Source organism: Heterodontus francisci, chromosome 36 (assembly GCF_036365525.1).
Source record: "Heterodontus francisci isolate sHetFra1 chromosome 36, sHetFra1.hap1, whole genome shotgun sequence".
Taxonomy (NCBI): domain Eukaryota; kingdom Metazoa; phylum Chordata; class Chondrichthyes; order Heterodontiformes; family Heterodontidae; genus Heterodontus; species Heterodontus francisci.
Window position 1 is genome coordinate 29140384 of NC_090406.1, and position 26967 is coordinate 29167350.

General features: G+C 40.6%; 1 protein-coding gene across 4 annotated transcripts in view; it reads left to right on the plus strand.

Annotated features, from left to right (window-relative positions):
• LOC137351697 (ran-binding protein 3-like) overlaps positions 1-26585 on the plus strand; it is a 132527-nt gene extending 105942 nt beyond the window's left edge. For all 4 annotated transcript variants that reach the window (XM_068016418.1, XM_068016422.1, XM_068016421.1 and 1 more), the window contains 8 exons: positions 34-143; positions 1999-2083; positions 2373-2508; positions 3565-3695; positions 12340-12460; positions 16143-16285; positions 20374-20557; positions 25332-26585. In XM_068016418.1, the coding sequence (XP_067872519.1) occupies positions 34-143; positions 1999-2083; positions 2373-2508; positions 3565-3695; positions 12340-12460; positions 16143-16285; positions 20374-20557; positions 25332-25375 (954 nt within the window). In that variant the 3' untranslated portion in view covers positions 25376-26585. The remainder of the gene's footprint in view (positions 1-33; positions 144-1998; positions 2084-2372; positions 2509-3564; positions 3696-12339; positions 12461-16142; positions 16286-20373; positions 20558-25331) is intronic.
• Positions 26586-26967: the final 382 nt, after the last annotated feature.

Sequence of the window (26967 nt, forward strand, 5' to 3'; positions counted from 1 at the left end):
GTGCATCCCTGTTATATGTGTGATGTGTTGCAGATGATGAAGGGAAGTGACTTTTCATGTAATGTGAGGGAAACTTCTACAGATGGAGAATCATTGCCAGCAACCAACTACTTTCTCCAATACATCAACCAAAACACTGCAAAGTAAGTGGCTTAATCAGTTTGTATATAGAGGTTCAGAGTAGCCTACAACTTCCAAGGCGTTCTGAACTAGTAAAATGCAGGGCTGTGGGGGATGACTGCTAACATACTTCCGTTTAGAAATAAGAATTGGATACTCTCGCTACTGTTTTATTGTTTGCTTGTTTGTGGACATCAACAATCAATGGTGTCTTTGTCCATGCAGTTTAAACATGCCTTAAGTATTGCTGTGTACTGCACCCTTCCCATATCACTCTACTGTACAATTTAAAAATTCTAAATTCTCTATACCATTCTAATAACAGATTATATTCTGCATAATACTGCTGTAGACTCAAATTTTAGTGCCATTTCAGTTCTATTTTAATTGTAATCATGACTGTAATAAGTTTTAAAAAAAGAGAACAAAAATTACAATAATATTAATCATATATAAACCACATCATCTGAACCAATCCAATTTTATTTCCACTGCCAGGCCTCTAACAGTGCAACGTGATCTCCATGCCCATCACTTTTAACAGGGAAAAATATTTTCTTTCAGTTCATCAAAGACGTAGTTCTCCATGTTTCTCTTCAGCCTAACAATAGCTACCACCTCTTATCTCTGGCTCCAACCTTAGTCCTTCTTAAATCTATTACTCACTTTTTCAGAGATCCCACATCCCTACCTTTGGCAAAGCTGTCCTTGGGAAGATTGGTTTCATCTTTTGTCTCAGATTGTTATCCTCAACTACTCATACCAAAATCCAAGTGCCTTATTGTGGGGGTTAAACTACATTCAAAGAATGGGGAACAAAATACCCCAAATAACTGATATAACAAGTTTCGTTCCTTTCGATCTCTTACTCACACTAGGCTAAGCAACAGCATTATTATCTGTGCACAACCTGTAGCTGTACCAAAGCTGCTTCTAACATGAAAATGCATAAGAATTCTGGCAGTTACTGTTGCTCTGATTTTTTTTTTCTTCCACCATCCTATGGGAAGTACTGGGCCTCTAGTCAGGGACCTCTAGTGATAACATGAGTGAGAAAGCATTTAATAAGGATCAAGAATTTGGATCCTTCCACTTTTAGTATTCTGACCCTGCAGTAAATGATGTCTAATTAAATGAATCACAATGATTTGAAAGATATGTACAGATGAAGATTCAGCATGACCTTCCATAGAAATCTATAATTCCTCACCCATCCCACAACAATATCTGACTATCTCTTGAATACTTATAGAGTTTTCCCCTCTATTGTATTACCCAGAGGATTATTGTAAGTACTTGTTTGCATGAAGGAGTGCTTTCTGTTATCAGTCCTGTCTGGCCTTTATTAGATTGTATCTATGCCCCTTTTTCCTGCAGTTCTGGTTTACCTGAAAATTGTGCTCTAAATTTAATTTTTCTATCTCACTTAGTTTCTATGTTTCCTGTTATCATATACTTCTATGAGGCTAATCTGTGAAGACTGAAGCGTCTGAATTTTGCGAGCCTTTCCTCATAGCAAAGTTCTCAGATTCTAGAGATCAGCCCCTTGTGCTATTTTTGCAGCACTTCCAGGATTAAGATCTTTCCTTTATGTCATGACCAGAACTTGATGTGACCTTAGCAGAGCATTATATATGACACAGACTTGATTTGACATTAAAGTTCAGCATTCTCTTTGCTTCACTGATTGCTGGACATGCTATGTGTTGAACCTTTCCAGGTCACTTTCGACCTCTCAAAACCAGTTCAACACCATTCATTCAATGTGTCTGCTATTCTTTCAATGTATAATGCTTTGCACTTAGCCATGCTGAATTACATCTGCTATATTTCTGCCCATTTGCTTAGATGTTATTTATTTTTCTCTCTCAACTGTAGTCTGCTGGACTGCGGAGAAAATGCAGAGAGTAACGCAAGAAGTCCCAAGTTTGTTTTTGGGGAGAACATGAGTGAGAGGGTACTGGTGAGTGCAGCAAATTAAATAATTCATTCATGATCTATCCTGTATTCTCTTCACTTTGTTGTACAGATGGTTGCAAGTTGTGCATGTGCCAAGTGAAAGAAGAGCACTAACACACATGATTGGTTTATTCTGAGTAGTGCTGTTGAGTAGTTTTAAACTTTTCCAGCTTGACATGGTGCAGGAATTAATTTGATAGTTGGCAGTTTGTAAGCATTGCTTTATTTGAATAATACTTGCAATACAGGGAAGTGATCAACAATGTGCCTAGAATTATTTATTGTACTTGCAGAGTTTGCCACGGCCAGGTGATGTGAGCATTGAAAGCAACAAAGACCAGCTATTTGGAGAAAATGCAGCTGTTGCATCTGGATCTGTGTCTGAACCATTACAGGAGGTTATACCAGAGAAAGCTACCGACTGGTTAGGTAAGGGATTTTGAAAGTAGTTTCCTGACCTTTAACCCAGTATATTGTATCTGCTAATAATATCATTTTGTTATGCACTCAACCTCAACATGCAAATAGAAACTTCCAACCTCTTAAAGGAAAACAATACTATTGTCAAAAACTTTGCATTTCTCCCATTTTGCAATATTTTGGGTACATCACCAGTGACAGTTTCTCTTGCCATGACCAGCTCTGTTCCTGTGCAGTATATTAGCACTTGCTGTTCCCTGAACAGCTTGTATTTTTTTTTACAGGAGTGGTAAGTGTTCGCTACTCCAGCTTTGAAACTTAAATATTTGTTATGCTCACAAGTTTGTTATCGACATTTGCTCTTCCATTCTTCTCGTGCAAATTAGTTTTTTATTGTTATTTTTAACTTTCACAAAATTCTTCAATGTGTTTCCTTCAGACTCATCCTTCACAAGCATCTTTGGAGAAATTAGATTGCAGTATGTGCCTCCCTGTGCTTCCTGCCAGTGTTCATCTCATGCCACCTTATATAAACCCTGCCAAAGCTTTGCCCAGTTTCTGTGTGGTATTCTGCACAGTATGAAGTTTAAACTATCTTCAGTTGTACATGGAGGGACTTGGGAAAAGGCGTGTTCAATTGTCGGGCCCTACCCGTTTTTTTTTTAGGAATCCTTTGCAAAGATTTTGAAAAGTCTTATTAGACTTGCATCAACTTAACATTTGGTATAAGTATGAAACTGATGATCTATCAGCATTGGTAGCATTGGTCAAAATTTGATGGGTTCAAATGTCGTAACAGGGATGAGAGTTTAGTGCAATATGGATACAGTGCTGGATTGTTGTAGGTCCCTTCCTTGGCTGAGACTTTAAGCAAGTCCAGTCAGCCACCTTTGCTAGATGTTAAATATATTGTGGGGAAAATAGATTAATTTGTCATTCTGATTTGCTTTTGTGGGATGATGCTAGCAACAGTTGCTCTGCTTGAAGTAGAAAAAAAATCATGTGAAGCACTATGAAAGCTGATAAAGTCCCAAATACATGGAAGTATTAATTAACTTCTGTTAGTTCCAGTAAACAATGTGACAGAATCACTGGAGGAGTCTGCAGCTGCTTATACTAAAGCAACAGCCAAGAAATGTTTGTTGGAAAAAGTGGAAGTTATCACTGGGGAAGAAGCAGAGAGTAATGTCTTACAGGTATGTGACTGAAACTCCAAAAATGTCTGTTGTTTGTATTTTACTTGACTAGTTCTTGGAAAGTGCTGTCAATTCCACTGAATTCATTAAGTAAATTTTAACTTTTTTTATATTTTCCCTCTGTAGTTGCCCCAGCTAGAAACCTATTTCCAAGATCACTACTGGGAAGTGTGTAAAAGCAGCCTGTAGTGATTAGACATCCAGTTCTTTATAGGAGCAGGAATGGTTTAGTTGGCTCATTGATTCTATTCTGCCATTTTATGGCCATGGCTGCTGTTAATTTTTTTAAATCCCAATTACTTCCCTTTTGTTAATTTCCCTTAAAATCTTATCTATCTACTTTTTAAACATGAAGGAAAGCTTATGATTCATAACCATTTCAGAGTTTGATTCCATGTAGAAGTAATGTTAATTCAGTACTGTTTTAAACTCTTGAATCCTTCAAAGCCTAAGGCTGCTGGAATCATCCTGCAGTATGGAAGCAGGTTTTTATATGCATTGCTCATCTTATCCTTTCATAAAATCTGAGCATGGCAAAGGGAAAATTTATTAAAACTACGCATTGGTTGGCCCATCCAAAATTATTTATGGTAGATAAAGGGAGCATCGGCCAAGATACAGCTGCCATTTGTCAATGCTCTTCAACTAACCCAGCAACACAAAGAATGTTTCCCTCATTCAGAAACAACATTTTAGGAACATAGGAGCAGGAGAAGGCCATTCAGTCCATCGAGCCTGCTCCGCCATTCAGTTGGAGCATGGCTGATCATCTACCTCAATGCCGCTTTCTCATGCTATCCCTCTATCCATTGATGTCATTAGTATCCAGATATCTATCAATTTCTGTCTTGAACATGCTCAATGATTGAGCTTCCACAGCCTTCTGGGTTAGAGAATTCCAAAGATTCACCACCCTCTGAGTGAAGAACTTCCTCCACATCTTGGTCTTAAATAGCCTATCCCTTATTCTGAGACTATGTCCCCTGGTTCTAGACTCACCAGCCAGGGGAAACATCCTATCTACATCCACCCTGTCATGCCCTGTAAGAATTTTGTAAGTTTCAATGAGGTCACCTCTCATTCTTCGAAACAGGCCACAAGTTTCCTCAGTCTCTCCTCATAAGACAATCCCACTGTCCCAGGCATTAGTCTGGTGAACCTCCATTGTACTCCCTCTATGCCAGGTATGTCCTTCCTTAGATGAGGAGACCAAAACTGCACACAATACACCAGGTGCGGTCTCACCAAGGCTCTCTACAATTGCAGAAAGACTTATTTACTGTTGTACTCAAAACCCCTTGTGCTGAAGGATAACATACCATTTGCCTTCCTAATTGCTTGCTGCACCTGTATGCTAGCTTTTAGTGACTCATGAACAATGACATCCAGTCCTTTTGGACATCAACACTTCCCAACCTCTTAGCATTTAAGAAATACTCTGTCTTTCTGTTCTTTCTACCAAAGTGGATCACTTCACACTTATTCCATCTGCCATGTTCTTGCCCATCCACTTAGCCTGTCCAAGTCCTTTTGAAGCCTGTTTGCTGCATCCTCACAAGTTACATTCCCACCTATTTTTGTGTGATCTGCAAATTTGGAAATATTACATTCGGTCCCCACATCCAAATCATTTATATAGATTGTGAACAGCTGTGGCTCCAGCACTGATCCTTGCGGCACCCCACTAGTAACAGCCTGCCATCCTGAGAATGACCCATTTATTCCTACTCTTTTTTTCTGTCTGTGAACCAATTCTAATTCCATACCAGTATATTACCCCTAATCCCATGTGCTCTAATTTTGTTTACTAACTTCCTGTATGGGACCTTATCAAAAGCCTTCTGAAAATCAAAATACACCACTGGTTCTCCTTTATCTATACTACAAGTAACATTCTCAAAAATCTTTAACAGGTTTGTCAAACATGATTTCCGTTTCATAAATCTATGTTGACTCTGCCCAATCATATTATTTTCTAAGTGGCTCGTTATCACATTCTTTATAATAGATTCTAACATATTCCCTACTACTGACTAACAGCTCTGTAGTTCTCCGTTTTCTCTCTCCCTCCTTTCTTAAGTAGTGGGGTTACATTTGCTACTTTCCAGTCTGCAGGAACCTTTCCAGAGTCTATAGAATTTTAAAAGATAACCGCCAATGCATCCACTATCTCTGTAGCCACCTTCTTCAACATTCTGGGATGTAGCTCATCTGGTCCAGAGGATTTATCAACCTTCAAATCAGTTAATTTTTCAAGTATTACCTATTTATTAATACTAATTTCTTTCAGTTCCTTATTTTCACAAGTCCCTTGGTTCCCTTGTACTTCTGGGAGATTTTCTGTACCTTCCTCCGTGAAGACAGACACAAAGTAATTGTTTAATTTCTCTGCGATTTCCCTATTCTCCATTATAATTCTCTAGGAATTCACCCTCCACAGCATTAGTGACAATTAGGTTTATTTAGTGTAAATTGAAATTGCCCATTATTACTGTATTACCCATGTTACATGTATCTCTAACTTCCTGATTTATACCGTGCCCAACATTACCACTACTGTTTGGTGGCCTATAAGCAACTCCTACCAATGTTTGCTGCTCTTTGCTGTTTCTTAGCTCCACCCAAATTGATTCTACGTCTTGATCCTTCGATCTCACTGATATACTGATCTCATCCCTTATTAAGACACTACCACCACCTCCTTTTCCTTTTTGCCTATCCTTCCTAAATGACAAATGTCCTTGAATATTTAGTTCCCAGTCTTGGTCACCCTGTAACCATATCTCTGTAATGGCAATTAAATCATACCCATTTACCTCTATTTGTGCCTTCAAATCATCTACCTTGTTGCGAATGTTGTGTGCATTCAGATAGAGTGCCCCTGACTTTGTCGTCTTTGCATTATTCCGCATTCTGATCCTATTTGATGCTTGCCTTCATTCCGTCTGTCTTCTAATTTCGCTTACTACTTTCCTACTTCCTGTTACCAGTTTTGCTTCCCTCCAATATTCCCTTCCTGCCCCACTCATCATCAATTCCCTTATTGCTACCTTACTCTCTTGCCTTCTCCTCTCTCTCTAAATTATCACATTTTCACTTACTTGATCCCTCACCCCCACTATTCAGTTTAAAGCCCTCTCTACTGCCCTAGTTATACAGCTCACCAGAACACTGGTCCCAGCATGGTTCAGGTGAAGACTGTCCCAACAGTACAGCTCTCACTTTCCCCAGTACTGGTGGCAGTGCCCCATGAATTGAAACTTATTTTTCCCACACCAATCTTTGAGCCACGTATTTAACTTTCTAATCTTATTTACCCTACTCCAATTTGTTCATGGCTCAGGCAGTAATCCAGAGATTATTAACTTTGAGGTTCTGCTTTTTAATTTATCCCTTAGCTGCTCATACTCTCCATGCAGAACCTCGTTCCTAGTCCTATCTCTGTCATTGGTACACACATGGACTGCAATAACTCTGTATCAAAGAACAGTACAGCACAGGAACAGGCCATTCGGCCCTCCAAGCCTGCGCCGATCTTGATGCCTGCCTAAACTAAAACCTTCTGCACTTCCAGGGACCGTATCCCTCTATTCCCATCCTATTCATGTATTTGTCACGATGCCTCTTAAACGTCGCTATTGTACCTGCTTCCACCACCTCCCCCGGCAGCAGGTTCCAGGCACTCACCACCCTCTGTATAAAGAACTTGCCTCGCACATCCCTTCTAAACTTTGCCCCTCTCACCTTAAACCTATGTCCCCTAGTAACTGACTCTTTCACCCCGGGAAAAAGCTTCTGACTATCCACTCTGTCCATGCCGCTCATAACTTTGTAAACCTCTATCATGTCGCCCCTTCACCTCCGTTGTTCCAGTGAAAACAATCCGCGTTTATCCAACCTCTCCTCATAGCCAGTGCCCTCCAGACCAGGCAACATCCTGGTAAACCTCTTCTGTACCCTCTCCAAAGCCTCCACGTCCTTCTGGTAGTGTGGCAACCAGAATTGCACGCAATATTCTAAGTGTGGCCTAACTAAAGTTCTGTACAGCTGCAGCATGACTTGCCAATTTTTAAACTCTATGCCCCGACCGATGAAGGCAAGCATGCCTTATGCCTTCTTGACTACCTTATCCACCTGCGTTGCCACCTTCAGTGACCTGTGGACCTGTACGCCCAGATCTCTCTGCCTGTCAATACTCCTAAGGGTTATGCCATTTACTGTATACTTCCCACCTGCATTAGACCTTCCAAAATGCATTACCTCACATTTGTCCGGATTAAACTCCATCTGCCATTTCTCCGCCCAAGTCTCCAACCGATCTATATCCTGCTGTATCCTCTGACAATCCTCAACACTATCCGCAGCTCCACCAACCTTTGTGTCGTCCGCAAACTTACTAATCAGACCAGCTACATTTTCCTCCAAATCATTTATATATATATATATACTACAAAGAGCAAAGGTCCCAGCACTGATCCCTGCGGAACACCACTAGTCACATCCCTCCATTCAGAAAAGCACCCTTCCACTGCTACCCACTGTCTTCTATGACTGAGCCAGTTCTGTATCCATCTTGCCAGCTCACCTCTGATCCCGTGTGACTTCACCTTTTGTACCAGTCTGCCATGAGGGACCTTGTCAAAGGCTTCACTGAAGTCCATATAGATAACATCCACTGCCCTTCCTTCATCAATCATCTTTGTCACTTCCTCAAAAAACTGAATCAAATTAGTGAGACACGACCTCCCCTTCACAAAACCATGCTGCCTCTCGCTAATAAGTTCGTTTGTTTCCAAATGGGAGTAAATCCTGTCCCGAAGAATCCTCTGTAATAATTTCCCTACCACTGACGTAAGGCTCACCGGCCTATAATTTCCTGGATTATCCTTGCTACCCTTCTTAAACAAAGGAACAACATTGGCTATTCTCCAGTCCTCTGGATGTCACCTGTAGCCAATGAGGATGCAGAGATTTCTGTCAAGGCCCCAGCAATTTCTTCCCTTGCCTCCCTCAGTATTCTGGGGTAGATCCCATCAGGCCCTGGGGACTTATCTACCTTAATGCTTTGCAATGTATCCATTAGAGTTTAGAAGAATGAGAGCTGATCTTATTGAAACATATAAGATCATGAGGGAACTTGACAGGGTGGATGCTGAAAGGATGTCTCCCCTTGTGGGAGAGACTAGAACTAGAAGACACTGTTTGAAAATAAAGTGTTGCCCATTTAAGACGGTGATGAGGAGAAATTTCTTCTCTGAGGGTTGTGAGTCTTTGGAACTCTCTTCGCCAGAGAGCAGTGCAGGCAGGGTCAGTGAATATTTTTAAGGCAGAGGTAGATAAATTCTTGACTAATGAGGGAGTCAAAGGGTATCGGAGGGGGGTAGGCGGGCAAGTGGAGTTCAGGCCACAATCAGATCAGCCATGATCTTATTAAATGACGGAGCAGGCATGAAGGGGCTGAATGGCCTACTCCTGCTCCTAATTCGTATGTTCGTAACTGGATCCTACTGCAAGTTCCTCTCCAGCCCTGAGCAGATGTCCCAAACCCTGACAACAGACAAGCAACGCAGCCTTCTGGATTCTTGCTCTTGGCTGCAGAGAACGGTGTATATCCCCCCGATTATAATATCTCCTACTACCACTGCATTCCTATTTAGTCCCCCAACTTGAATTTCTTACATGGTCAGTTTGCTCATCCACCCTGCAGCCCTTGTTCTCATCCATACAAGCTGAAAGAACCTCAGACCTGTTGGAGAATTACAAGGGCTGAGGCTCCTCCACTTCTGCCTTCTCCATCTCTTTATCTGCCTCACTCACAGTCACACCCTCCTGTCCCTGACCATGGACCAGATCAGAAGACCCTACCCTAAGGGTGTGACTGCCTTCTGGAAACAAGTGTCCAGGTAACTTTTCCCCTCCCTGATGCATCGCAGTATCTGTAGCTTGGCCTCCGGCTAATTGATCATGAGCCGAAGTACCTCATGCTGCAGACTCGTTTGCTGTGGATCACATTGGCGACCACCAGCTCCCACATACTGCAGCTACAATTACATCACCTGCACTGCCATCTTTATAATGTGTTAATTAATTAATTTTTCTTAATTAATTTATAATTAATAAACCCCACTACTACCAAGTGCCACTACTAGTAAGCTTTACTACTTCTGGTAAACCTTACTAATAAATTACCTGAGTTTCAGAAGATTCTTATTCCAATTAATGTTATACTAATCCCAGTTAAAATTCTGTAGTTTAGATGAGAGAAAAAGAGAAAATGTTCACCAACCAATCACTTACCTTCTATGCTGGAACGTCACACGTCAATTCCTCTTTCTGCCTCTGCACTGGATTCCCACAAGTACCAAATTTCCACCCTCACACTCTGACTACGTCTCACTCTGGTGAAGTCTCTACTCTGTGCGCCCCTCATTCCATTTCATGAACAGCATTCACTTTAAAGGTTGGTGGCAATATAACATACAGCCATTGAGCATTCACAGGACAACCATTGCAGTCCATTAACTAATTTAGTACTCCAACCTGCTCACCTTTTTCCACCCAACCCTTTCTTTTCAATTGCCAATCTTTCTCTTATCCCATCTCTCCTACTCTCTCTCGTTTTCTCTCTCGTTCTCCCCACACTCTTTCGTCCCAATCTTTCTCTCTGTCTGTCCCTACCCAGCCCCTCGTCCACCCCAGTCTCTTCCTTGCCAGCCCTCTGCTCCCCCCACAATCAATCTCTCTCTCTCTCACGTTCTCTCTTTGATGGAAGATTGAGAGTAAGAGCCACTGTGAGTAGAGTCAGGTCAGGTTGGGCAGGACATTCCAAATGATTTTTAAAAATTTTTATATGGATTCCACACCAGGTTGTGTGTAGTAACAATTTTTATTGGGATGGCGCTGTGAGTACAAGGGCTGTCAAAAGAGGCTGGTGAGGGGAAGAAGAGCACAGTGTTAAAGTATAAAATCTTCAAGTATATCAAAGACAGCAATGAATTTTTACCCTTTAAAAGTAAACAAATTTACAATAACTCACAAGAGGAGTTCTATAGAAGTTGTAGCAGGGCTTTATGTTACCAAGTGGTGATGTGCCATGTAAGGTATTAAATGAATATCAAAAGTTCTATGAGAGCGCCACCTACTGACCTCAAAAGTAAACATAACTGGTAAGCCTAACAGTTCAGTGTGACCATTTTGACATTGGAATCGTGATAGGAAATGTATACATAGCACTTCTAAGTTTAGCAAGAGGCCTATGTAAGAATTTCAATATGCTTAAGAGACTGGAAGAGTGAGGAATAGTGTTAGGTAACCTGTATTTGTTATGACCTTTGTTATTGGACTGTAGTATGAATTCTATATACAAAGATACCTCCGTACCTACCCATCTGAATTAAAGGTATGCTCATATGTGTTTCTTGTACTATCAAATCCATCTGTCTACTGTTACCTCCTTCAAATGAGATACGTAACTAAAATGGGGTCATAAAAACAGTGGGTCTTAGGAAGACGTGTATGGTTAACATGGGTGCTGTGTAGTGCTAACTTCTTAAAGGGACACTATATATCTTAGCCTCACACCACCCTTTTGGATGACCATAGTCACTTATACGTAAAGGTTGAACTGCATTCAAAAAATGAGAGAGACTGTACCAAAATCAGGTAATGTAATGATTTTTGTCTGTGCATCTCGTATCTGCCTTCTGCTCTGGTGGCATTAGCTAAAGCCAGGATTACCGTGCGATTCTCCAATTCATTGTCCTTCTGCATTGGTTTAAAAAAAAATGGTCACCGATCAGAATGCCTTAGATATGATTCTGACATCAGCTAGGTCAAGCAAAAGTCACCTCCAGAGTGAGAAAACTACAGAAGGGCCAGTGGAAAGACAGCAAATAGGAGGACACTTCAACTAAGACAACTTTTCAAGTGAGAATGAATTACAATAAACACATTTTTAGTGACTTTAGTGAAAGGTGTGCTTTTAGGGTCCATGATCATTTTCAATTATTTCATTAGATGTAGGTTTTTCCCTGATAATGTTCTTTTATTTTATCATGGGATGTGGGCATCGCTGGCAAGGCCAGCCAGCATTTATTGCCGATCTCTAATTGCCCTTGATACAACTGAGTGGCTCGCTAGCAATATTCCCTCTAAGGTGTGCGCATGCAGCAATCTGGAATGTACTGCACATTGAAATAAATAAGCAGCTCACAACTTCATGAAAGTTTAGTGACTTTTAAAATGTAGCCTTCGCATGAACAAGAAAGTAGTGATCAGAAGAGTTTGTAGCCTTGCCAGGGAACATTGTTTGCTAGGCCATTTCAGAGGGCAGTTAAGAATCAACCACATTGCTGTGGGTTCAGGCATCACACATAGACTGGTCTGGTAAGAATATTAGATTTCCTTCCCTAAAGGACATTAATGAACCAGGTGGGTTGTTATGACGATCTAGTAGTTTTAGACCAGATTTATTTAATTAACTGAATTTAAATCCCCAGGTGCCATAGTGGTATTTGAATTCCTGTCTCCAGATCATTAGTCCAGTAACATAAATGCTATGCTATCATATCTGTACAGTACATTTCCCTGGCCATTGTGGGAGGACAATATTTCTTGGCTTCAGAATATTCTTGATTAATTTCAGATTCAATGCAAGCTATTTGTGTTTGACAAGATATCTCAATCCTGGGTAGAGAGGGGAAGAGGCCTCTTGAGACTCAACGATATGGCATCTGCTGATGATGGAGCCTTGCAGTCAAGGCTAGGTATGAGTTCATCTTCTGTACTATCCATTGACACTACTGATGATACTTTGTGCCACTTGCTGCGAGTAATACGTATTTGCTTTTCGTAAATTAAAATTTATACTCTGTACAAATAGAAATTTTAGTTTTCTAAGCATTGCGGTACCTCGTAGAAAATGATGGTGGGATTTCTGTTTTGATTTCTCTTGTTTAAATACTTTAAAGTACCCAAATTATATGCATCCTGATCGAATGATTGGTACCTCTACTGCCCAGTGCAGAACTCATGATTCACACACACACCAGCAAAATCCCATGTTTGATGCCCATCCTGTCCTGAGTTAGCTGATCTCAGTTGGAGCAATTCTACAATTGGCCTCAGTAACTCAAGCTTGTGAGGCTTTGGGGAAGAGGAGAATTTGCAATGACAAGGAGTGTTACTGATTGTTTTCTTGTGCAGCACACTAAATTTGGGCTCATTTGTAGAAGTGAAAAGCCTTATTGTGTGGGAGAGACAGCCACAGGAGTGGAACAAAATTGTATCCTTTGTGTAGTCATGCATGAGGAGAGGGATCTTGATTGCTCTGTGCATTGTACACACTGAAATATTGCTTTATTCATAAAGCATCCTCCACACACAATTGGACTAAAATCTAGCTTGGTTACTGCTGCTACTTGGCGCACACAAAAATATTGTCATGACATTTCAGATGTTTGTCAGTTCATTTTTACCCAGCTAAAAGAGTTGTATTCTGAACTCCTTGCATTGTGCTCTGGATATTGAATTTGGGTAAGGCCTTCAGTCTCTCAAAAAAAAAGTAGCCTAGATTATATTGGCCTTGTGGGCTTTTAACCGTTTCTAAGTATATCTTGTTTTCAAACCAGCTGGTTCATTTTCTTTCAGCTTTTTGTTTCAGGAATCAGGGCAAAGAGGAATTAGCACTAGCTGCCAAAGAGCAACTCTGTAAAACCAAGTCAATCATATGCCCTGTACTGTTCATGACAACAATGGTCTGAACCGAGACTCATCAATGTATCAGGCCAATTTCAGCTGAGCACTCTTGACAGCCTACTCTAAGACTTGCCAGAGCGAGACAATGCCATGAGTACACTGGCACCAATCATCAGTGCTGCGTATCACCTCAGCCAAAATAGAAACTCCAGTATTCTTCTAAGGAAATACTGTTGGTTTAGTAATGCAGGGCTCCCTTGAAAAGAGGCTCAACATAGAAATTGGATTGTCAGCCAGAAATGGCATCCTGGTAGGATTAGTACTGAATGCCTTTCATACTATAAAACAAGTGCAAAACTTTTAACATATTACTAGTAGATCTCCTGAAACAATGTTAGTGGTGAGCCAAATGGACCTGGGGTCTAGATGGTGTGCCATGGTCTAGCAATATTTTGAGGAGTGTCCCAGGGATTGGCTGCATGACTACACACAGAATATAGAAGCTCTTAGCGCATAGTTCTATTAGTTATTGCATCTTACAACAGTTTGATAGAGCTTCAGCCACATTGTACCATGGTGTTTGAGTCCCAACTCAAAAAACATTATATGATTGCTAGTGCTGATCATGCTCTTTTTGCTTTGTGCTACCATTAAAGTAATAGACGTTCAGCAATGTATCTTTTACTCCTATTCTAGTTACTCTCAGCTGCTGGCGTTTGAGGTAAGACTCGCGGTAGGCAGTACACGTGACTCCAGAATTGCTTTTGTCAACTGTGACATTTTCTACATCAGCGTTTTGTAATTAATATAAACCAAAAGTGTTAATTAGGTTCGCAATATTTGCAATGTTGCACGTTGGTATTGCCAAATATCAGTTTGGCCTTGGAGAGAGTACAGTACAGCACAGATTCACCAGAACGATACCAGGACGTAAAGGGTTAAATTATGAGGACAGGTTGCATAAACCGGTCTAATATTCTCTTAGGTTTAGTAAGGTTATTGGGTAATGTAATCAAGGTATTTAAAATGATTAAGGGATTCAATAGGGTAGTTGCAAATAAACTAATCCTCTGGTGGGGGATTCCAGGACAACTGCAGATAGTGGAAATCTGGAATTTGACACCTCCCTCCCCACCCCCACAGACATGGAGGTATAGATCAACAGTGATCTAGTTGAATAGCATAACAGGTTCAAGGGGCTGAACGGCCCACTCCTGTTTCTATGTTTATGGACTTTGTATTCCACTTTCAGACAGCAATTTGCAAAGTAATATTTCTGTAGTGGCTGTGTTTTTTCCATGATTCTTTCGGTGTAGGAGAAAAATATTTTCTGCATATCCTGTGTTGGGTAATTTCTGGTCTCCTGTCCAGAAATGCAAGTGATATAAGAGCCCCCTTCAAATACGGAAGTATTTTAAGTCTGCGAATGATTTGCATTTTATGTAGGATTGAAGGAAAAAGGGTTTGCCAAAAAGGGAAAAATGATGTGAAAGGTTACGGGCCAAGAGTGTGAATAGTTGAAGGAAAAAGCTAAAGAGGTTTAAAAACCAAAGATGGTAGCAGCTGTTGCATGGTCTTGCAAGAACTGCATCAAAGAATTGAACAGCATGAAAGAAATCATGATTTACTGGCGTAGACAGCCAATAGCACTTAAAAAGGGAAAGCAGCGTGATTCGAATTTCTAGGGAAACTATAGACTGAGTCTGTCATCAGCTATGGACAAACTGTTAACATCCATTTGAGAACAAACTCTTGAAATTCATAGTTTAAGGTAAAATTGTAAGCATTTAGAAATGCATGGTTAATCAAGGACAGCCAACATCGATTTGTTAAAGGCAAGTCGTATTTGGATAGATAAATGAATTTAGTGTAGATGGATTTTCAGAAGATATTCATTAAGGTATCTTACAAGATAGCTTGCTAGGAAAAGTCCAGATGTACAGTATAAGACGAAACGCAGCAGTTAAATATAGTCGACGGATAGAAAACAAAGTGTTCATGTAAATGGATTTTGCTTGGGTTTAGAAGGGTTGGAGGTCAGATACCCAGGAGTCACTGCTTACAGTATATACAGATGACTTGGACACAGGAAGAATCATATTGAAATTTGTTGATGACAGAGAAGTAGTTTCACTTGTCTTACAATAAAAAAACTGAAATTGAAGTCTCCATAATAATGTTATTTAACGGCATGATGGTTGAAAATCTACTGACAACATACAAATATAAATTTTCTGAAGGACCATTATACTATGGAGCTAAAAATGAGAATAATGGCAGTGTAGTACCTGTATATGGAGCTTTAACTTCTTTCAAAAGATTCTGTTACACTGCTACTTCTTCATTGATGCAAAGTGGTTTTGGGAGTGTAACAATGTCATTGTAACTCTGGAAACTACTCGGAACACTAAAGCTGAGAGATATGAAATGTCTTTTAGGAGGCTGTCTCTTTCTGGTTTTGAGTTCCAACTGATTGAATTACAGCTCCATGCAAAGAGTGAGGAAGGTAACAGCCACACTGAGTAATCAACCCTTTCAATCTTTGCTGTTTCAGATCATATTAGTGTGAAATTCCTGGTTGTAATGTTGCTGAAAAGGCCATAAGCTATCCTTACCAATGAATTACAAATATCTATTTCACTGTTGTCAGCTGTTTAAAATGCTTTGATATCTATGTAATAAGAGCCATTCTACGGTGAATGCTTGATACAGCATTGACATACCTTCAGTGCTTTTCTTGCTTTGTTGCAGTGATGCGGACTCAGGGTAGCCTTCGATTAATTCTAAACACCAAACTCTGGGCCCAGATGCAAATTGATAAAGCCAGTGAGAAAAGTATTCGAATCACTGCCATGGATGCTGAGGACCAGGGTGTCAAAGTCTTTCTCATATCGGTATGTCTGTCAGTAGTACTTCACTATTGTATTATAAGAACTTTTCTTTTTATTCAGCTGGGTGTCCGCACAGAAATCCATTGCCAAGTTTCAGTCTTCAAATTAAAGTAATGCGAATATACGAACTAGGAGCAGGAGTAGGCCATTCAGCCCCTCGAGCCTGCTCCACCGTTCAATTACATCATAGCTGATCTGTTTGTGCTTCGAATTCCACACTCCCATCTACACCCGATAACCCTCGATTCCCTTGCCTAACAAAAATCTATTTACCTGCGTCTTAAAAATATTTAATGTCCCTGCCTCCACCACGTTCTGAGGCAGAATTCCAAAGTTGCACAACCCTCTGTGAGAAAAGATTTCTCCTCATCTCTGTCCTAAAAGGGCGTCCCCTAATTTTAAAGCAGTGCCCCTAGTTCTGGACTCCCCCACAATAGGAAACATCCTCTCCACATCCACCTTGTCAAGACCCTTCAAGATCTTATAAACTTCTATCAAGTCTCCCCTCACTCTTCTGAACTCCAGTGAAAACAAGCCCAGTCTGTCCAACCTTTCCTCGTAAGGCAACCCGCTCATTCCAGGTATCAAGCTAGTAAACCGCCTCCAACGCATGTACTTCCTTCCTTAAATAAGGAGATCAAAACTGTACACAGTATTCAAGATGTGGCCTCACCAGTGCCCTGAATAATTGAAGCGTAACATCCTTACTTTTATTTTCAATTCCTCTCATAATATAGAATAGCATTCCATTAGCCTTCTTTATTACCTGCTGTACCTACATACTAACTTTTTGTGACTCATGTACTAGAACACCTAGATCCCTCTGCACTTCGGAATTCTGCAGTCGTTCTCTCTTTAAGTAATACTCTGCTTTTTTATTCTTCCTGCCAAAGTGAACAACTTCACATTTTCCCGCATTATACTTGATCTGCCAGATTTTTGCCCACTCACTCAACCAACTTATGTCAGTCTGCAACCTCCTTATATTCTCTTCACAACATACTTTCCTACCTATTTTTGTATCATCTGCAAATTTAGCTACCATGCCATCGCTCTCATCTAAGTCATTGATATAAATTGTAACAGGTTGAGGCCCAGCACAGACCCCTGCGGGACTCCACTCGTCACATCCTGCCAATCAGAATAGGACCCATTTATACATACTGTCTGTTTTCTGCCAGCTAGCCCATCTTCTGTCCATGCTAATATGTTACCCCCAACACCATGAGCTCCTACTTTGCACAAGAACCTTTTATGTGGCACCTTGTCAAATACCTTCTGGAAATTCAAATACAGTACATCAATGGGCTCCTCTTTATCCACAGCGCGTGTTACTCCTTCAGAGAACTCCAACAAATTGGTTAAACATGATTTCCCTTTCACAAAACCATGTTGACTATTCCCGATTACCTTGCGTTTCTCTAAATGCCAAGCTATAGCCTCCTTAATGATCAATTTTAACACCTTCCCCTTGACAGACGTCAAGCTAACTGGCCTATGGTTGCCTGTTTTCTGCCTCCCCCACTTCTTGAATAGAAGGGATATATTTGCTACTTTCCAGTCTAATGGAACCTTTCCAGAATCTAGCGCATTTTGAAAAATTAACACCAACGCATCTACTACCTCATTAGCCACCTCTTTTAAGACTCCAGGATGAAGTCCATCGGGACCTGAGGACTTGTCAGCCTGCAGCTCCATCAGTTTGGTCAGTACCGCTTCCCTGGTGATTGTAATTTCACCAAGTTCCTCTCTTCCTTCCACCTACTCCTGATTTACAGCTATTGCCGGAATGTTTTTTGTATCTTCTGTAGTGAAGACAGAAGCAAAATATTTGTTCATTGCATCCGCCATTTCCTTATTATCTACTATTAGCTCCCTATTCTCACTCTCTAGAGGACCAACACTTACTTTTCTTACTCTTTTCCTTTTTAAATACCTGTAGAAACTCTTGCTATTTTTTACATTCCTAGCTAGCTTCCTCTCATACTCTTAATCTCTTTCTCCTGATTAAACTCTCAGTCATTCTCTGCCATTCTTTATATTCTGACCAATCATCTGAACAACCATGCATCTTTGCGCAATTATATACCTTTTCCTTAAGTTTGATGTTTTCCTTAACTTCTTTAGTTAACCACGGATGGTGGGTCCTCCCCTTAGAATTTTTCTTTATAGTAGGAATATATTCTGAGTATTCTGAAATATCCCCTTAAATGTCTGCCACTGCTTCTCTATTGATCTATTTCCTAGCCTAGTAACCCAGTTCACTTCAGCTAGCTCAGCTTTCATGCCCACATAGTTGCCCTTGTTTAAGTTTAAAATCTTCAAGTCTTAGACCCACTCTTCTCTCTTTCAAACTGGATGTAAAATTCAATCATATTGTGGTTGCTGCTACCTAGAGGTACCTTTACTCTGAGGTCTTTAATTAATCCTGTCACATTACACAATAATGACAAGGGGAAGAAGGCAGACAGGCAGACAAACAGAAATAGAAGGGCACATTACATAATAATGACAAGCGGAAGGGGAGGAAGGCAGACAAACAGAAATAGAAGGGGCAAAGAGACGAGTGGAAAGGGACAAAGAGACAGGAGTGAAAGAGGGAGAGAATGAGGAGTGGAAGAGGACAAGAGAGGGAGAGAGAGGTGTGGAAGAGGTCAAGAGAGGGAGAGAGACAGGATTGGAAGAAGACAAGAGAGGGAGAGAGACGGGAGTGCAAAGGGACAGAGAGAGAGAGAGACGGGAGTGGAAAGGGAGGGAGAGAGGGTGCGTCATGAGTGGAAAGGGCTGGCGAGAGTACAACATGAATGAAATGGGACAATGAAAGAGCGACAGGAGTGTAAAGGGATGGATAAACAGAAAACATTGGAAACAGTCAGCATCTGTGACGAGAGCAGACAAGTTAACTTTTGAAGGGTAGATAATTGAGTGGAACAGGATATAAAATGGAACAAAACAATGGGAAGGCAGAGGAAAAACAATATGTGAGCACATGCAAATGTGTGCAGACATATAAACGCACAGGCACACAAATACGAGCGCATATGCATACAGGTGCACAAACACAAGCTCACGCAAGCAAACAGATGAGTGGTGCACAGGAGCGCATACAAACAACAAGCACACTTACAGGCAGACAGACATCCATGAGTGCATGCGCACAAACAGGCACACAAAACATGTGCAAGGAGACTTGCCTATAAAGAGAAGACAGTAGATGGCAACAGTGATATTCATGGGAAACAATGGGGTGCATAATGAGAGAAGTTAAAGACTATTAAAAGATGCAGACAACCTATGAATAACTGGAACAGTGGGGTCCAGAGGCAGGTAGAAATGGAAATGGATAAACTGGCAAAGCAGAAGAGGAGGTAGGCTCTACCAGTCAAGAAAATTAGGTGGTAAAAAGCAGGTGGATGTCCTGTGAGCCCAGTATTCTGACAGAGGTTCCCCCGCTACCCCCCACCGCCCCCATTGTCGAAGGTTGAAGAAGACCATAGTTACATTAGGTGATGATTTATTTGGTTATTTCAGCCAAGTTGGTGGATATGGTTTAACAGCTCACAATTATATATGATTTGTTGCTAAGCTGGTGGCCTCATTAATAGGCCAAATAATGTTTTGTAGCAAAAGGAAAATAGTTGGACAATCTAGAGGGTAATTTACTATGTACCTAATCCATGCTAAATCTCTCTACAGAATGCTTGATTGGAAGGTGTAGTGGGAAATTTATTTTGCATCTACCCAGGTAGCCTGTCCTGCGAATGTTCCATGCTAATACTGCATGAAAATGATACCATGCTACAGCTTAATGATTGCAAAGACAGTAAAGTTGAACCATAGGATGCAAATCTGAGAATGCTTAATAGTTAAACTAAAATTTCTTCCTCCACCTAGAGACAGTAATCTGTTTTATCCCATGGCATAATCCTGAGACGAGTAAGAAATGATGATGATGTACAAGTCATTCTCAAATGACAACAGATAAATTATTTGACTACGTTATATGCTGGCCATTGCCTTAACTCTGTTATGGTTTTTGTTGTTTAAATAATGAAAGCTGCTATGCAACTTAAAGTTCTTCCTCCTCACAGGCCAGTTCAAAGGATGCTGGACAGCTATATGCAGCACTACACCACCGCATTTTGGCATTGCGAAGTCGTTCCGAGCAGGAACCGGAACCTCCATGCATAGCCTCAGAGTCAGGGGTAACACAGTCAAATGAGGATGATAGTGATGATGACGATGAAGTTATTGTTCCTGCAACAGCAACAAGTGGTAAGCATGATGTTAGGTGATGATAAGTAATGATCAGTTTTCCTGAGCCTACAATTTGTTGGAGAGCACAGTAACGTCTGCTAAGCAAATAATTTGAGAAGAAACTGCAGGAAAGGAATGAAACCAGATCTTGTGCTATTCTGAATTTAAAATAAAAGCATGTCACTTCGGCTTAACTGCAGTCTTCCCCCTTCCTTAATGTAAAATAAAAATCCTTTCATGTCTTTAAATAGAAAATCAATCCTAAATCATTTATTTTTCACACATAAAAGGAACTTTTATCATCCCAGAAGAAAGAATGATCAAAGAGCACTATCCCTTTAAGAACTTCACACTTGCAGGGGGCAGATGATTTGTTATATAAGGCTTCATTGTGGCTATTCTAGTCTTTTTTCTGACAACAGATAAATCCATTGCTATAGCCATAAAGTGGCAATATAAATAGGTTCTCCACATCTTTGGTGAACGTAAATGAACCAGCCTCAATTCCCTTTGTGCAGTAATTGCACTCTAAGCTGACCTTTGGAAAAAGTTGTATTCTTTGAATTGATACCTGAAGCCAATAGTGCTGGTGGAGGCATGATAATCAAAGCCTAATTTAACCATTCCTCATAGATATATTACATGTTCTTACACCCAGATGACACCTAAACCATGAATTAATTATCTGGAACCTTGCCAGAAGTTTTCTAAAAATTCCACTGTATATAAACTGTATTACCTTCCACAACAATTTCAGTGGAAAAACAAGCAGGTTAAACATGACTTCTGTTTACTGAATCCATGCTACCTTTGCTTTAGCAAATATTAAACCACTAGATCTCAAGATTCCTATTACAGATGTTAAAACTTATTAGTGGATAGTTTGCAATTATGTCTGCTTGCACCTTTTAGAATAAGAAGCAGATCTCCTGTGGCATTATTTAAAATGCATGGTGGCGGGCTGGGGAAATCTGGTGCTTATGGGGATAATGCAAATTGCAACAGAAATAAACGTCTTTCCAAATTCTAAGAGATCTCCTCAGAGACAATGCGGTAAGTGTTTTTGACAGATTTCTTGCAAAATAAATGGTGTTTTCCTTACTCACTGCAGATGGATGAATTTTTTTTTGCATTTCACATGTATATAAATCTCTTACGAAAAAGTGGCTCTTGCCCTAGCATTAATGTACATCTGTTTAGGATATAGGTTTTTACAGAGATGGCCAAGAAATATGCAAAATTGCAGGAGGGGGGGCTGGAAAATGCCTCTGGATGAGGGGCACCACACATTCCAATGACGAGAGGGCCCAGCCTGATATTGCCGGCAGCGGCGGCGAGGCCTTGTGGCAGCTCCCCGCTCTTCCCCCAGCCCATTCTCCCCCCCACCCCCGGCTCGGCGACAGGAGCCATATTTAAATTAATTAAAATAAATGAATTAATTACCCATAAGCTCCCGCCGTCTGTCCCAGTGCAATCTTTGTGCTGCTGGCTGGCGCTCTCCTGCCTTCAGATCCCCATCTGGGGAACTGAGGCGTAACACTGGTGGGGAGGAGGGAGGTGGTAAGTTTCTCAGTGTGGGAGGGTGGGGTGTGGGGTCAAACTAATATCATTGGTGTAAGGGATGGTGGAAAGGGTTATAGTTTAAAGTTTATGTACTTTGGGGGAGGAAGATCACGTGGACAAAGTAAGTGTTTTTGAGGGGGAAGCAGGCAAGTAATTCTATGGTTATTGGGGGGGTGGGAGAGGGGCAAATTAAATGTATTTAAATTTTTTTATTAACTGTTGTTTTAAATATTTAAATTGGTCGGTAGGGCTCAAAGCCCTTTAAAAATGGCGTCAGCATCTGCGCGCAGGCAGCTGACGCCATTGCCAGGGATGGACAGCCCGCCCCCTCCACGTCATTAGCGGGGGGGGAGATGGGGGGCCATCCGCCCCGGCTATTTAAATGAGCCACTGTGCTTAATATCGCAGCGGCTCTGCGACATGTGGCCCGCTCGTGGGTGGCGGAAGTATAAATTTCAGCCCAGGGTTTCCAGAATTTCTTCTATTTGTGTTTGAGTTCTGAGATAAACAGAAAAAGCAAAGTGTAGTTGGTGTAATCATTTAAAATGCATTTCAAAATATAATGGTTAAACAGTACCAAATTTCAGTCTCCTATATTTGCTAAATAAACAATCCAGTGTTGTTCATTGAGCTTTTAGGAGGAATGAGGCAAGCATTTAATGGGGGGTTTATAAAATGGCAGAGTGCAACATACAACAGTTTTCAAGCTTGAGTCCCTTTTAGATTTGTTCTTGGGATATGCATAATGTTGCAAGGCTACATTTATTGCCATTCCTAGTTGCCCTAAGAAGATGTTGGTGGGCTTTCTCCTTGACCTGCTGCAGTCCTTCTGTTGATGGTGCTCTCACGATGGTATTAGGTAGGGAATTCCATAATATTCGCCCAACTACAATGAAGGAATAGCGGTCTGTATCCAAGTCACGATAGTGTGCGACTCGGAAAGTAGCCTAGATGTTATGGTGCACCCATAACATTGCCCATATCTTTCATCGTGGTAGAGGTTGGAAGGGAGGGAGCCACTAACATGATAACCTTGGTAAGTTGCTGCACTGCACACTGCAGATAGTATATACTGCAGCCATAATTCTTCAGCAATGAAGAGTGGTCATTGAATTGAATGGCAGGAGCACTGATGAAACAAATTGCTGTAAACTGAATGGCGTCTAGATTCCCAAGTGTTGTTGCAGTTGCACCCATTCTTATGAATAGCGATAACTCATGCCTGATTTGAGCCTTGAATTAATGGGAAATGAGCCTCTCATTGCAGATTAACCAGCCTGTGTCCTACTCTTGTAGCCATGCTGTTGAAATGGCTGGTCCAGTTCCTCACCCTCACCCTCCCAACCCCACTGCCAAAAGAAGTTAATGGGGAACCTGGCGCTGATGGTGCTATTGGAGATTGTGAGGAAACGCTCTTTACCTGGCACTTGGGTGACAAGAATGTTGCCTGCCACTTGTTCGCACGAGTTTCAATGTTATCTAGGTCCTGCTGTAGGCTGGCGTGGGCTGCTTCGTTATTGGAGGGATTGTGAGTGAAGCTGAATATTGAGGAACCATCAGTGAACAACCTCACTCCTAACCTTATGCAGAGGGAAGGTCGTTGCTTTTGCAGCTGAAGATGGTTAAGCAAAGGACACTTCCCTAAGGAACACCTACAGTGATGGCCTGGGGCTGTGATGAATGGCCTTTTTGACAAGAAGTTAGGGCCTTTTTCATTAAAGATAAGTAGGTTGAGGACTGACCTAATAGTTATTCAAGATTGTGAAGAGTTATTTATAGTGATATTGTGTCAGTTAATTGGCAAAACAATGATCAAAGGGCACAATTTTAAAGATAATCACAAAAAATATTAAAATGAAGCTGAGAAGAATTTTGTTAATAGAATATGGAATTTGCCACAAACCATTTTTAAAGAAGACTGCATTATTTTTTTTTAAAAGGGCAATTGGATAGTAACTTCAAAAAAAGGGGTATTAAAGGTTTTGGGGATTGAGCAGGAGAGTGAATTAAAATAGGTGCACATGAAGAAAAGCTCCAGGGCAGACCTAATGGGCCAAATGACTTGTTTCTGTGCTGAAACATTCTGTGGTCCAGTATCAAATAACCATCTGAAATCCAGATGTACAATATCCGCTCCTAAAGATTAAATCCAGAATGACAGCGGACTAAATTGATTGTTTGATAAACCAAAGGCTAAAACTGTACCACCCCTAGATGCATACACTTCCCATAGTGTTAATCGTGGCTCAGTGGTAACACTTTCGCCTGTGAGTCAGAAAGCTGTAGGTTCAAGTCCCACTGCAGAGATCTGAGCATAAAATTCAGGCTAACACTTCACTGCAATAGTGAGGGAGTACTGCCCTGTGCTGTCTTTCGGATGGGATGATAAATTGAGGCCCTCTCAGGTGGACTTAAAAGATCCATGGCACTATTTCAAAGAAGAACAGGGGAACTTGCCTGGTCTCCTGCCTAATAATTATCCCTTAGCCTACATCACTAAAGATTATCTCATTGTTATACATTGCTGTTTATGAGAGCTTGCTGTGTGCAAAATTTGCTGCCATGTTTCCTACACTACAACAGTGACTACGCTTCAAAAGAACTTCATTGATGTGAAGTAGTTTGGGATGTCTTGAAGTTGTGAAAGGCCCTATATAAATGCAAGCCTTCTGCTGTTGCCTAATTAATATCTGAGTAATTGAAATATGCCATGATTAATATTCTAGACTTTTAAAAAGTGTCACTAATTATCTGAAACATTTCCAAGTCTATTCCTCAAAGACTGCTTCCACTAATAATTTGAAAAATAAAGTTGTCAAGATTATATCCAACCTGTTAGTGTCAAGATTTCTTGTACTTGTGTGACATTAATATTAATGGATTATTGTTCTGCGCTCTGCTAGAGTCAGGTCCTTGATTTTTTTTGTTTTTGCCACATTAGCATATGAAATAATAATTGTTCTACATTCTAGCCTGAAACAATAGGCTTGATTTCACTTTAGAAGACAATCAATTTAATTTTTAAACATTTGAGAAAGCAGATTTGAAAAGTAGGTTACCCTAGTGGCCTGTGCTATATGGCAGTTGTGGTATGTCATCTTTTTCTTGGATTTTTTTGCATGATATCTCACACACCTGATACCATTGAATTACAAGGTTTCAATAAAAAAAAGTATTTGCGAACACAATGAATGCAGGTTAACTAATGCTTGTTTCTTTATTGATGCAGGCCCATGTGACGCAGATGACAAACAGACTACAGGAAGCACATAGCGACATTGGAACTAATCCGCTTGCAAGGTTTCTGCTCCAGGGTCTTGCAGGCATCTCTGTGGACACCCCAGACAAGTGTTTTTTTTTCAGGCAGTGTTGAAGATGAACTCCAGACTGGGCCCAGCACAGCTCACTGGCGGCCTGTGCCTTCCTATTCTTATGTTTTGTCTGAATTAATGGCTTTCACACCGTCAAACTGAGAAGCTGCTGATTTTCAGTTTGGGATGCAGAGGCTCATCATATTGATGAGTGAAACTTGCTCTCTGTCTCTTGAATAACTCAGCAAGGCACGTCAATTTTCCAATGGGACTTGTCTATTCAGTACAGCCAGTGTGCACGAAGTTCTGGGTTGTAGTTACCAGTGTCTGTCTCTCTCGCACACCTACACATATACACATTTTATATTCTGGCGGATGAGTGCACAGAGGTCATATTTCGCAACTTAGAAGAGGAGAATTTGCAAGGATTGCATCTCAAAGCAGCGGTAATATTAACAGACTTTGACTTACAATGGACTTTAGGCAAAGAGCGCCCATTTCTCATTTTTCTGATGTTATTACTGGGATTGTGTTGTGCTGTTTTTTTTATTTCTTTAAAGAGTTACGCTTGTGTGTTCACAGAATCCTGCAATTCAGGCTTTTTTGTACACATTAATGTTTTGTTCTTGAAGTAACCAAGAACTTTGGTAAATTTGGGGGGAGAAAACAGATGCTGGGAGGTTACTGAGCTGTAAATTAAAGTGTGCTTTTCCCTTTACCTGTCTACTTGCTTTTGCAGCAAGCCTTGGAAGCGGAAATGTAATAGTTAAATTTTAGCACAGAAACAATTAGTATGTAATGTTTCCTTGTTCAAAAAAAAAAGACAAAAAACCTCCAACTTATTTTTCTGTTTATTTCTTCAGAAGCGCTCCATGTAGTTTGGGGTTGGATCCGCGTAGGTCAGTTTGTGTTTTCTCTGTCTCTGTAGCTAGTCCTTTTTGGACTGATAGTAGCTTTCTTTACACTGAATAGTTGAGAGTTCTGAGACAAAAATAGAATAAAACTCATCCTGTCCTCTCCCACCCCCTCCCAACAGGACCGAGCTGGAAAGTGGTTACTTTCTGCTAAAAGCCTTAGTTCCTAGAGGAAATCATTACTGATGTGGTTGAAAAGTTTGTGTAAGATTACTATATCAAAATGTATTTCTGAATTACATTAAACATTTAACAAAACATTTTGCTTATGTTATATAGGTTGTGTGGTAGTGTTGTGCTCTTTATTTTCCTTGACTAGCTTTTTTTCCAGTCTTTTTTTTCTTGAACATTTTAGTAGTATTCACAATCTATGAAAGTGGGGTTTAGTAAAAGATACTAGGGTCCTTGGAATATCTATAGTAATTCAGAAAGATTTTTTATCTAGCTTATGCTAAATTTATACATAGAATCTAACTGAAATAGAAGTAAGCTTTCCTGAAACTTGTAGAAAAGCAGAACTTTTTACATTTTTGTTGCAGTCCTGCTTTCTTTCACATTATGAATGACACCAATGTTTTTTTCAAATTCACAACTTATCTTAGCCATGGTCTGCAAAGCATTGTCAATTGAAGGGTAAGGG